At 42.4% G+C, this 13,924-nt stretch overlaps 1 protein-coding gene across 1 annotated transcript; it reads left to right on the forward strand.

The window, feature by feature from the left end:
* The first annotated feature begins 536 nt into the window (after nt 1-536).
* aoc2 (amine oxidase copper containing 2) lies at nt 537-11,761 on the forward strand. Its single transcript, XM_035615654.2, has 5 exons — nt 537-2,204; nt 3,038-3,156; nt 7,127-7,293; nt 9,409-9,541; nt 10,830-11,761. Exons 1-5 carry the CDS (start codon nt 647-649, stop codon nt 11,118-11,120), a joined length of 2,268 nt encoding a protein of 755 aa, XP_035471547.1. The 5' UTR covers nt 537-646; the 3' UTR covers nt 11,121-11,761.
* The last annotated feature ends 2,163 nt before the right edge of the window (nt 11,762-13,924 follow it).

Here is a 13,924-nt window from a genome sequence, read left to right on the forward strand (position 1 = left end):
ATTCCCTGTCCTCTATTGTATTCCTAAGTCTTTCTCCCGTATTGCTTTCAGGTTATTACAGTCAATGCTAAGCAATTGGTTGGTTGTTCTGTAAAATACAGAGGGCCGATGGCACTCCCCGGGTAGTGTGAAAAAGTCCATGATGTGGTTTCCATCTCTGTACTGAATCTTGGAGGTAATACAGCTCCTAATTTGTACTTCCAAATTTATCAAATATATATATTTTTACATTTAATGTAATTTAGATATGCATAAGTGATCAAAAACGACTCATGTGGAAAAACGTGGTAAGATTAACAGTAGAGCAATTGACTCCTACAAAAGGTCTCGACCAATCGTAAATTCTGTAAAAGAAAAGAAATGGTAAAATACGAAAAATTGGTGAATGCAGGAAGTTCTCCTAAATCACTCGTGTGTGTGTGTGTGTGTGTGTGTGTGTTTGAGTGTTTGTGTATGCGTCTGTGTTGGGGGGGTTCCAAGGAAGAGGGAGGGCCAAGAGATTATGTGATCCGTGCAGAGAAGTGTGGGAAAGGAGGAAGTTGAGGGGCGCACCTCTCCTTCCCAAAAAAAACTTCTGACTGCTCGCCCACGGGACTCATTCCTCCGCTCTCCCTCTCCCAGTCCGTGCGTAAAAGTAAAGCGGAAAATGAACTCTGCAGTGAAATGGGCGCTCATCCTCTTAGTTCTCGTCTCCATCGTTCTCAACATCGTACTTATCGGCATTAACACAAGCAGGGCGCCCAAATGTTCCACTCAGCGCGTCCACCCGCTGCGGAGCAAGCACGACGACCGCAGCCTTGTGTTCGCTGACCTCACCCGGGAAGAGTACTTGCAGGTCCAGCAGTACATGCTCCAACAGAAAGACCTGGACATATCCAGCAACCAGATCACCAAGCCATCGGGAAATTTCTTGTTCTTAATAGACCTCTCTGTGCCAAAGAAAGCGGACGCGCTGGCTTACTCAGACGGCAAAGGTCGCAAGCCGGTGAGAGAGGCGACGGTAGTAGTCTTCCACGGCGCCCAAGGCTACGTCAAGGAGTACGTTGTGTGGCCTCTTCCCAGCCCGAAACACCACAGAGATGTCACCACTGAGAGATACAAGACGGAGCTGCCCATCAACGCGCGGACGGTTACCGTCGGGGAATACGCGTTGCTCTTTAAATTCTTAGAGACCGAGGTCCTTTCTCAGCTGGGGCGTCTCATGAAGGAGAGCTTCGACGTCGGAGAGGACAAGAAGCTGGGCATGTTCGAGCAGATGCCCCGCGGAATCCGATCCGGGGACAGAAGCACTTGGATATCTTTCTTCAGGGATCTGAGCGGGATGTATATTCACCCGGTGGGCTTTGAGGTTCTGGTCAACCACAAGAGCGTAAACGAGTTCAATTGGAGAATTGAGCGCTTGCTTTACAACGGCCAATACTTCGACACAGTGGTGGAGCTTAAGCAGAAATATGAAAGTGACTCTGTCAAGAAAATAGTCTACAAGGAGTCCCCTGACTATGGCTCTCTGAAACCCCGGAGCAAGCCTCTGCAGGTCGGCCCGCAGCTATTTTACGCAGAAGGGAAGCGCTACAGCGTAAGTAACAATCACGTCCTGTACCTGGACTGGAGCTTCGCCTTCGGGCTCAGCTCTGTCACAGGCATGCGGGTGTTTGATGTGCGGTTCAAGGGTGAAAGGATAGCATACGAGCTGAGCGTGCAGGAGGCCATGTCAGTTTATGGCTCCGCGACACCGGGGATGATCATCACCAAGTTTTTAGATGCAGGCATCGGTATAGGGCGCTTCGCGCACGAACTGGTCCGCGGCGTGGATTGTCCATACGCAGCCACCTACGTGGACACTTACCGCTACATCGATGTCCCAGCCCCGGTCAGATATAGGAATTCAATCTGCATTTTTGAGCACAACATGGGTCAGCCCCTGCGGAGGCACTTCGCTGACTTTTTCCATAACAGTTATGGAGGGATGGTGAACAGCGCCCTAGTGGTCAGAACGATCACAGCCATAGGGAACTATGACTACATGTGGGATTTCATCTTCTACCAGACCGGAGCGGTGGAGGTCAAGGTGCACGCCACCGGCTACATCTCCTCTTCTTACCTGGTAGAGGGAAGTCAGAGATACGGGCACCAGGTGGCGGAAAATGTCCTGGGGAACATCCACACCCACTTCATCAGCTTCAAAGTGGACTTGGATGTGTTGGGTGAGTGGCAACACACAGGGCCTGTCGAAGCCTGGATGGGGCCCTAAGCAGAATTGGATTTGGGGGACCCACTGCTACTAATACTTTTGTACTATTGTCAGTGCCTGATCATTCCCAACTTCACTAAATCTAACACACTGTAACAATTTCAGTAGTTAGATATTTAGTTCACTCATGCTTAGAGACGACTTTGGCAGCACCACACTAACACCGGCTTATCTGTCCAGGCGCACACAGCAGTATAAAGCTGAGGCAATGTGAAATGAAACAGTCTGAACAAAAAGTTCTATGACTAAAAAGAGAACAATACAATTTCATTTCACTCACGAGTTTAGTTATGAAAAGATTGTGTCCAATCCTACTGCTTATATTTTATTTAACACCTGTAGTCAGCCGCTCACCACAAAAGCTTTCTTGCTGAGGTGATAACCTATGACCCAACTCGATGTGACCAGGGGCAAACAATGTCTTTGATTTCCAGCCAGTGAGAGGAAACAGTGATTAACCAATATAAATCACAGAGCTTGGCTGTGTCCACTGTCTTTTGATTTGAAACTGATGCACAGACAATCAAAGTAGTAGTAAAGCTGTAAAACCCAAACAACAAATAGCTCTAAAATGCTCCATGTAGAGTTGGGAATAATTCTCTGTGGGTTTGTAGGTGCACAATCATTACACATAGTCATTCAGTCCATTGTAGACAAAGAAAATATTAATCAGCAGCTTTAAATTTACTTGGAGAGACAAAAGGATAATAACAACTGAACACCTGACATGGATCGACAGGAGAAAACGAAAAAATTACAAATGTTTTTGCCTTGTTTCTTCTGCAGGAGTGAAGAATGTATTCCAGACCAAAGACATGGAGTTTGTTAATGTGTCACTGCCATGGATGCCCGATCAGTACGCTATGGTCCCTCAGCTGGTGGAGAAGCAACTCAAAACAGAGCAGGTCTGCCTTAATCTTTGTTCCTTCCTTAAATATTCACTATTCTGTATGCTAGAGTAGGAAGCATGAGAAACACTGTGCAACAAATGTCTGGCAAAGAAATGCAGCCCTTGTCTAGCAGTCGGTGGGGTTCTGGGGTTGAGTCAGTGAGGTCCACTGGGATTTGTGGGCCTCAATGTTTTTCTTTTATTGTGGGACTCACACTCATTTGACATTGAAGCCGCAGAATGTCTCCATGTTATTTTTTGGTAAGGGCTGCACATCTGTGGAAAGCATCATTGGATTGTGAGCGATTTTTTTCTATTGCTCATCACTGCCAGTTTCTTCTAAAATGAAGGTATTTATTTCAGAATTAATTTGTTTTAAGACAATTTGTTACATGATATCCTAGCATACAATATAATAACATAATAACTCCTGAATGTATGCTTTAATATCCAGGTATTGTAAATGTAACAAGCTTTAATTATAAATTCTTATCAAGCATCAGCTGTGGAGATGCTCCGATACCATTTTACCCTTTCTGATATTGATTACTGATACTTTTATTGGAATCTGAACATCTCTAGCCAGTTGTACACATCAGAATCTTCATACTCACACCGCAGGTTGAATTTAGATCAGAATATTGTCCTTTGGAACAGGCCAATTTTCCAGCTTGTGGTATTGCTGCTTGCGTGTCCATATAAATAACTTCACACTTTCGTGCTTTCTTATTCTGATATAAACCATCATGATAGTCAAGCATTTGGGGGTGATAAATAGTTTGGTTGACGTAAATGTGTGTAATGTTGTAGTGAACCGATGCAAATGAAAGGCAGCCTGTGTATAAGGGCACACTGTATGAAGAAGAAAACAACAACTTGGTCCACAGACTGCCTGTTAATGCACCCCGCCCAACCTCCACAACTACACAGAGGGCATGGCGGTGTTTGCCTGTTTATTCAAAGTTTATTAATATTGTCAAGTGTCCAAATCACAACAAATGCAAGGGAAACACATGGTTCTCGAGATATACGAGCCACATACAGACAGAGAGATTCCTCGCATTATATCATGATCAGATTATAACACACAAAAACACAACACAAACACGATGACCTTCATGAAGAAAGACTGCTGTTAGACTGCATTGATTTTAAATGGACTGTATTTGAATAGAGCTTGTGTAGTCTTATCGACCGCCCCAAAGCCCTTTACAAGAGAAGTCTCATCCACAAATTCATACAGCGCTTCCATACATAGCGCTTTTTGTAATACACATCCTTCAGACCCTGCTGGCGCAGCCGACGGGGGAAATTCAGGTTTCAATGTCTTGCCAAGCACACTTCAGCATGCAGACTGGAGGAGCTGGGGATCAAACCAGTGACCTTCAGATTAGTGGACGGCCCTCTCTTTCTCCTCAGCCACAGCCACCCAGCTATGTGTTCCTAATAAACTGCCAACTGAATGTATATATGGTTTGATAATGCGGCTTCCTTTCTGTCCCTGTGCAGATATAACTTGTTATCACCACCTTGGTAGTCTCCCTGAGCTCAACAGCTCTGGGGAAGGTTTTTGCCTATTTTTAGTTCCCTGTTTGTATTTAAAGTCTATAAATTCTACTTTCTGATTGTTTCCTGCAGCAGCAGCAGGCAGCCGTTTACAGTGAATTTTTTTCTGAAACCCACTGTTCACTGCCTTTCCAGCACCAAACAGCATATAGGCACAGTCAGAGACCAGCTTGTGAACATAGTTTCAATAAAATTGAATTGAATTTAGCACCTACGAGGCATTTGTCTGTTAGCCATTATCAGGGCCATCCAACAGTGGGGGAACGCTGTGTCAGTTGTCCCAGCCAGTGCTTCACTTGAAATCATCTGATGGAACAAGTTTTTTATCTTCCAAATTATCCTCTTTTTTTTCGATCTAGTGGCCCCTATTATGCAAAAATGTTTTGGTCTGTCACACTAAAGTAAGTCAAAAAAAATCTGACATATGGATATGGATATGTTGTTTCTGTATTTTTAGGTTGTTCTTATCACACTGATGTAAGTTCAAGTGTTAATTTTTCTGATAAGTTTGGATTTAATTTAGCTATTTGATGCTATGAAAATGGGCAAAACGTCATGATTGATAGCTTAGACTGACTTGCGTTTAGTTATTTTTAGGCAGATACAATGGCTCCACTCACAAACATAGACATTAACACACCCCTTTAAAGGGACAGGTCTCATATTTCCACCAGGACATTTTGTTTTATTATTTTCTGAGACAAAAGTATTTAAAAAAAAATTACATTACTTTTTACTTCATAAAGTTACAGCTTATTGTGATTTGAGTTGGACTTCAGTTAATCAGTGATTTCATCTGGCTACCCATGCTATCCATGGGTGCCAGAATCAAATTGATGTCACTAACACTTCCCTGCAGAGTGACTTCTGGGACTGCAACCATCTTCTTGAACTCCGTCATACCGGCTTCACTCCCAATCTGTTTATCCAAGGAACGCTGTCAGGCAATCACATTTTAGTTATCCTTTTTGATACCCTGGTGTTGGTGCACCTCCTCCCCTAACACATCTAACACCCCAAAATGCCTAACTAGCATCATTATTGGTCTTTACTGGATCTCCCACTGGTCACACACACACACACACACACACAGACACACCGTCTGAACATATTTAGCAATTAAAAGTTAGGTACACTAGTTTCCTCCTACTAGCAGAAATAAAGAAGCAAAAAGATATGTACAAAATCGTTCTCCACCGCTGATGATAGCTTTACTATCATCAGCTAAGGGGCATCCCAGGACAGAGCTTGCCTTCTTGATCAGCTTATTATTTACATTGCAATCTTGAGTTCAGCTTGCATCACGTTTTCTGACTCTGTCTGTCCTTTCGTAATGAAGGAGGAAATCGCCTTTGTGCCCTTATGTGCCTCTTCTGCGCGATGGTGCCACTGTGTTTTAATCTGCTGGGTAATGTCATTTTTCCCGCCGTGCGCTACATTAAAATCAATGCGACATATGACTAGGTACGATGCATGTAAATTGTTGCGCCCAACGCTGTTGAAATTTACAGCTATTTTTTGATTTCTTTGCGGGAACACCGCCTTCCCCTACCATTATCGGCTCGCTTTCGGGTCTGAACTTTCCGCGAAGCTTGCGCAGAGATCAAATGCGCAACTGGGTTATAGGTTGCCAGGTTGAGGAGACAAACGGGTTGAAAATTGTAGGTGTGTGGATTGTGTGAATAGGATGCGTTTCATACAAGATCAGGCAACTGGTCAACATTAGACAAACATATTGGTCATATTATTGCAAATTACGGGAGTTTCCCAGGAGAAACCCGGGAAAAACGGGAGTGTTGGCAGGTATGAGCTAAAACCCAGATGAAGTTTAAACACGATGCCTAGCGCAGCACTCAACTAGAGCAGGTGCACAACAAAACCAAACATGCAAAAATGAAATCCCCCTTCCAAGTATTTGTGCTTGGGGACGATTCCCTTGGTCCAGTTTTTTTTTGGGACGCTCATGTCTCTCTTCGTTGTGTGTAGTTGGCATGACAGGCAAGACCAGATGAGTCCGCAGTTGCTTGGCAATAAGCCTCTTGCATTTCGATGTAGTGCCCTCTAACGGTGGGGATCCGGTTCAAATTGGCCACTAGCGCCTGTGAAATCAACAATTTATTGATATTTAAAGAGAAAAAAAATATATATTTGGAAATTCACTCCTGGGCGCCAGTTGCCCATCTCTGCCATAGAAGATGGCTGCTGCCACCACAGTGTCAAAGAAGAATAAATACATGTGACTCTACATTTGATGTACACATTATGCTTTATTATTTTGGTGATACTGCTTGTCAAAATTGCATTAATTACTTATTGTCAGCAACCCATGATGTTCCCAGGTGTACTGGTTGTGTTGCAGCCAACAAAGTAACTCTTGAATCGTGACTGTAGGACTAATGTCCACTGTGACACTTCCACAGGAGGCGGCTCTGCGTTACAACACCAAGACTCCTCGCTACCTCCACATCGCCAGTAACAAGACCAACCGCTGGGGTCACCAGCGCTCCTACAGGCTGCAGGTGTACAGCTTCACAGGTGACCATCTCCCAGAGAGCCAGGCTGAAGAAAGGGCCATGTCCTGGGCCAGGTGAGACTGGACACCCGCAGAGTAAAAGAAAAAGAAATCCTCACATCCTCAAACATTCATGACTGCAAGCATTTCTTTTACAGTGATTCAATTTTGTGTTAGATACAAGAAGTGTTTTACAGATACGCACAGGGGTAGGAAATGTCAACCCAGCAGGCTCAATTTAAACTCTGGTCTTAATTCAGTATATTAACTATTTTAGTCAGTGAAAGATCACAGGCGGTACCTGTTGTGCTGCATGGCTAGGAAGTAACAATTATAGGATGAGCCCCCTGTGGACAGGGAAGTCTTGGAGACAGAGTGTGTGTTTGCGTTTCTGTGTGTGGACATTTTTTCAAAGCACAAAGCACTTTGGAGAACAGATATTACACATTGTCTTATGGAAGTATGCATGTCCTACATTTCATTGATACATTTTCAGACCACTTTAAGTTTTTCTATTTAAAGAAACTCAAAGTATTATTGGGCCATCTATTCACCGACCACAGACTGTTGTCTGTCGCCCAAAGACCAATTAAAACCATTCATATGTTTTGCAAATTGGGTATAAGAGATTGTTAAACAACTTATTATTTGAAAAAGTGATGAGGGACGTTCAGTCATGGTTCCTGCAGCTCCACCCTGTGTCACATTTTCATTTTGAACCTTAGCTCGATGTCCATGCTTTCAGTCCTCTTTTTTGGTTTATTCCAGTTCCCTTTTTTTGGGTCTTAGCCAAATGTAAACCTCTCATCTTCGGCTAACTCAAGGTTTCAAAAAATACAAGGAAACCTGTTGCTAACATTACAGTGGACTAATATGCAGTATAAACATACAATTGGAGAAAAAGCTATCTTCTTGATTGTCACTTAGCTTAAATTACCTTGCTATGAGCAACGACAAATGGTGTATGAAGTTGAGGGCTTCTCACTTGGGAGTCTCCTGACAGCCAGGATCACAGTGCACAGGCAGCCGGTTCTGAGACATCCAGGGCTGAAGCAACCATGTCCGAGGCTACTGGAGGGGCAGGAGCGGATTGGAGATGTCTCTGAATATTAAATGACGCCCCCCCATATAGCCCCACTTCTCGCGTGGTCATTGACATATTTCATAACAGACCACTTACATTTTCTTTGTATTATCAACAGGTGCTCTTGTGGTAACTGCACAAAGCTGCAACATTGTCTGTATCAGTAACAGTGTCTTCATGCAGTGACAGTGTCTGTTTTAGTGACTTTGTCGACTGCTCATGCGGCTCTGAACTGGGAAACTCAGGAGAGAAACACTATTCCTTGTAAAAGCCTCTCCACAGCTGTGAAAATGTTTGCCTGAAGATACACTAACTCATGGAGGAAGCTATTTTCTTCAATAATTAATCTGCCAAATTTTAATCTATAGATTGATAATTTAGTACTACTCAATCACTATGCTAAATCGACGGATTCCACTCACTCCACTCTTTGATATTACTCCTCCCACAACCTGCAAAGTTGGATTTTATATGAGGATTGGGTGGGTAGTGACTGATGTCACCTGTCTCCATGTCAAATTGCAGTAGCAGGGTCTCAACCAGTGGAGGGCAGATGCTGTGCATATTAACCAATCAATGGTTTGAATTCAAACTCGTTGCACTAAAATGTCAACAAAACTAATGAATAAAGGATATTTAGGAATCTTCAGCTGCAAAATGTGCTTAAGAGGTTTACTTACTCTTAAAATTGTGGCTGTCTATCACACATTACTATTCTCTTCTTATGCTTCAGATAAAAACGTAAACAGTCAAATTAATTTGCATCTCTTTTAGCAATTAAGCAGCAAAACCAGTAAAATAACAAAAAAATGTTGGGGGGGATTCAGCCTCTCAAATGTGAATATTGGTGCTTATGATTGTCATTCGTGATAGTAAACAGATTACATTTGGACAAGGTGACATTAGACATCCCCTTGGACCCTAACCCCATAACCCTAACCCAATTTTTGACATTTTATCGAAGAAAAACGATTCATTGGGGGGGGGGAATCAACATTGTCTTTGATAATGAAAAGAATAGGGTCCCTCCTATACTGTGTGGTAGCTGAACACATTTCCTATGGCTTAATCACAAAAGTATCTGTGCCTCCTCTGTCTGTCTCCAGGTATAAAGTTGCCATCACCAAGCAGAAGGACTCAGAGCAGACCAGCAGCAGTCTGTACAATCAAAACAACATCTGGACTCCAGCTGTCGACTTCAGCAAGTACATTGAAGACAACGAAAGCATTGAAAATGAGGTGTGTTAAGATTAAATCTATATGTAAAACTAAAAACAGAATTCAAACATGAATTATACTAATTACAAAAATATTTGAGTATTATAATTATCATTAATATAATTAAGAGTCTGAAGAATAACACCACTGAATTATAATAATACATTGAGGTTAGATGGCATATAAATGAAAATAAGTTAAAAACAGAACATAAAACAAGAAAAGAAATGCAACAGCCTAAAGCCGGGCATACACTGTACAATTTAAGCCCGCTTTCTGAGTCGTAAGACTCTTTTTATAGTCGGACGGTTTTCAGCTTTGTCGTGGATCATTTGCCGTGCAGTGTATCGGCGGGAGCGAGCAGTGAGTAATTCCCTAGAATTTCTTTCGGTTGCTGTTGGGAACCTCCAATAAATGGTCAGCAAACGATGCAGTGTTCTTGAAGGCAACTATTTGACAAGGGAGTTAGCAATGTAGCTGTTGTGTTGTCCCATTAAGGGCTTTGCATAGAAGGCAGAGGACCTCAAAATCAATTCCAAATGTCACAGGAAGCCAGTGCAGAGCAGCTAAAACTGGACTAATCTCTCCTCTTGGTTTTGGTTAATACCTGAACTGCTGTGTTTTTTAGGGAGTAAAAACTGTATTACAGTAATCAAGTTGGCTTGAAATCAAAGCATCAATCAGTTTCTCTGGGTCTTTTTGGTTTATAAATTGTCACACTCTAGCTATGTTTCTAAGATCGAAAAAGTTTTTGTCACCTTGTTGATGTGGGATTTAAACTTAGGTCTGAATCTAAAATCACCAAGAACTGTGACCTCAGATTTAATCCAGGGGTTAAATTTCCCAAAAGAGATGTCATGTTGCTCAAACATATGATCTCCAAGACTTTCTGAGTATAATGTTAACAAGTTTAACATGCAGTCAGAAAGACCAACCATGTTATTGTCGCTGCACTTAGGTCAAAGAGGACAAGAGTTTAAACCTTATTTTCATCAGAATTTATTGTGAGGTGGGTTCTAAAACTTAACTGAAATCCATTCAGGATATTATTTTCTTTCAGAATTAAGTTCAGGAGGTTGTAACTCTGTTCTAAGTCACATCCTGAAGAATTTAAAAATATCTCCTCAAGCAGGCCTCCTTTCCGGATGCCCTCAAAACAGCCATAAATGCACTTACCAACTAAAAGCTGATATCTAATCTACCATTCATCAGCACGAGTCAACATGTGAAGTGGAGGAAGCAAAGAAATGTAAAATTTAAATTGGACAACGTAGCTGAAGGAACTTCCGTGATGTGTATGTGTCTGCAGGACTTGGTTGCCTGGGTGACCACCGGTTTCCTTCACATCCCACACTCCGAGGACATCCCCAATACAGTAACTGTGGGCAACGGGGGTGGGGTCGTGCTGCGGCCCCACAACTATTTTGACGAGGATCCATCCATCCACTCTCCTGATGCGGTGTACATTGGCCCCGGCAGTGAGAACAGCTGTGACACCAACAGGATGGCCTGCCTTGCTGAAGAGCCCTGCAGCCCAGTACTAGAGCCCTTCACCTTCCATGGCTTTGATGGAGTCATGAAATTTGAGGATTGGGCCTGATTTATTTATCACTTTTAGGTTACAGCTTCCAAGAAAAAGGGATTTCAGAGAAGGACTGATTTAGCAATCTAGCCATTAAGAAGCTTGTGCCAGTTTAAACATATTTCACAACAAGACACACCTGCTGCCTATGTAAATTTAAAGGGCTTGTTTTCAAGGTAATAAAAACACAAACATTCTTAGTATCAAGTGATTATGCACCAATGAAAACAAGATGGATATTATATTCCATTTCTTCCAATAAATCCTTAATCCTACACAATGAACCTCTAACTTTCAGTTTACCTTTCTAATAGATGTAGTGGTCGAACCCCCCCCCCATCGCCTTTTTCACCTTCAGATCAAATGATCACATACCTCTCTTGAATTGCCAGACATCTGACATAGCACTGGCTAACTTCAATCCCTGTTTAAACTGCAGTTCATACTTTGTCAAGTGACAACGTACACTGGCGTGTGTAAATTTGCTCTGTACCATTCATTACAAAGCAGGAACACTCTCTGCTGTGTCTCCAGGCTGTGACTACTGAACAACTGAAAGATGTTTGATTCATTGTGTGTTTTTCCCCACTGTGGGATATTCTGGCTAGTTGTGTTGTAGTTGTATCCTCTCTAAATAAAGGAAGATACCATTTATATAAGAAGGAGTCTGCTGTTTGTGGTCTCTTCCAATATTAATGTTCAGTGTTTAAAATAAGGGTTGCTATGAGTGAATACAAGGCCATGCAAAGACTTTCAAGATGCTGAAAATACACACACACACAGACACGTGAAATAAGTGAAATGGAATATTGAATGGTTTTCACACAGGATGTTAAATGACAGGATTTCAATTCAACAGGAAGATGTTTCAGTTGAACAAGGTGTCTGAGAAAGGAGACTGCGATTCACACTGTTGATTGATTGTTGTTTGTGTCGTGTTTTCTATACAATACCAAGTGTGAGTCAACTGTTAACTAACTACCACCTTATTGTAAGCGCAGCAGCATCACAACAGCACTTTTAATTTCTGTGCCACTTCTTTTAGTGTCCACTATATCACAACTCCCATTCATATAGGTTCTTGTCACGTTAGGTTCAGCTGACACTTTGGTGTCTCTGTTTGGGTCATACAAAATGAGGGCAGATTCGAACACTGTCACCTTGTCCATACCCCAGACCCAGCAGTTTTTCTTAGAGAAGAGGTTTGTCCTTTTCAGTTAGCTGGGGAATGAACTCTCCGAGCTGATTGACCATTCTTGGGCTTTCATCTCCTTGATGGCCTCTGTTTTTCCTGGGTCAAGGCAAATGCTTTCAGATGTGATCATGTGGCCCAGAAGACCACCTCGCTCGTGGAGAGTTCACGTTTGTCCACAATCAGGGTGATTCCTGCTTTCTCCAGCCTCTATAGCACAGCATGGAGTCGGGTATCATAATCAGTCCTCACTTGGCATCACCAGCACCGCTCTCACCTGGTTTAAATCTTACCTTTCCGACAGACACCACTTCATTTCCATCAACAATTGCAAATCCCCCACTTCCCCAGTCATTCACGGTGTCCCCCAGGGTTCTGTACTTGGTCCTCTACTTTTCCTTCTTTACATCCTCCCACTCGGTCAAATCCTCCGCCAACATGGCCTTTTTTTTCACTGCTACGTATTATTAATATGTATTTTTATTATAAGTATTATTAATACTAACATAAAACTAAATTCTAGAATGTATTAATCTTTACAGTTGGAAAGGGGACTTTCAACAATGTACGTTAAAGCGAGGAGGGAAAAAGAAGCCAACATAAAGATGACCGAAGATGTCTGGTTATCCATATACAAGACACAGTCTACCACCTTTAGATCAGGTCTGTGGAGGGAATTCACCTGGAAAACCGTTTTATGGTTCTTTATAACCCCCAAAATAAAACAGTCACAAACCAATAACTCTGAACATGGTCAGTGTTGGAGAATGTGCAGTAATATGTCCGCTGGTCACTTTCATATTTTCTGGGAGTGTCTTATTATTTATTTTTATTTGGTAGAGGTGGTGACGGAGATTAGGTCAATAATTAGCTCAGAGCTTGAGTTTGATTTCAGTGTTATATATCTAGGAAATCTACCAAAAGGACTTAAAAAGCAAGACAAATATTTGTTTCAAATACTATTAGCGGGTAGTAGAAAATGCAATAACGAGGAAATGGCTGAGTAAAGAGTCCCGGACACTCTCTGAATGACGCAGAATGTCAGATGGCGCCGCAGGGATGACTTTTTTTTCATAAGTGCGCAGCAGCGAGTGAGAGAAGTGTGGGATCTGTGCGTGTGAAGGGCCCCGTGCAAGACTCAGTCCTCAGAGTTCTGAAACCCCGCTGCTGCACTAACTAACAGCAGTTCACCTGATTATTCAGAGTTCGATGAACCTGAAGCTTGACTTAGACATAAATGTGAACCGGAGAACAACACACTTTGGTCCTGATTGACGTCTCTCATTGATGAGTCCCAGCTGCAGCATTGATCAGCTGTTTATTAAAAATGTATCATGGTCATAACATGTCCAAATTCAACACTGCACTTTCTTTGCCTGTAAACAACAAGTGTGTTACAGACAGAAAGATTTCTTGCAAGATTAGTAAATTGTCTCCAGCAGTGGAGAGAACTGCATTACATTCAGAGTAGCCTCTCTGCTGCCCTTATATATAAAATGTATGTCTGAAAATGATCTCAATTTCTTTGAGGATCACAAAACATACGTATGATAGGGGTACAATAAGGTTGACGCTTTGAGTGTTGGTTAAATGGCTGTAAGATCTAAGCATGTTATGAGCACTCTTCAAT

The sequence above is a fragment of the Scophthalmus maximus genome, chromosome 17 (genome assembly GCF_022379125.1).
Source record: "Scophthalmus maximus strain ysfricsl-2021 chromosome 17, ASM2237912v1, whole genome shotgun sequence".
Classification (NCBI taxonomy): Eukaryota; Metazoa; Chordata; class Actinopteri; order Pleuronectiformes; family Scophthalmidae; genus Scophthalmus; species Scophthalmus maximus.

What these genes read in the sequence shown, in the direction of transcription:
- aoc2 (XM_035615654.2), top strand. Translation starts at nt 647, where the DNA reads ATGAACTCTGCAGTGAAATGGGCGCTCATCCTCTTAGTTCTCGTCTCC. An exon ending in AGCAACTCAAAACAGAGCAG is followed by an intron (nt 3,157 to 7,126) that starts GTCTGCCTTAAT and finishes ACACTTCCACAG; the next exon opens with GAGGCGGCTCTGCGTTACAA. An exon ending in ACGAAAGCATTGAAAATGAG is followed by an intron (nt 9,542 to 10,829) that starts GTGTGTTAAGAT and finishes ATGTGTCTGCAG; the next exon opens with GACTTGGTTGCCTGGGTGAC.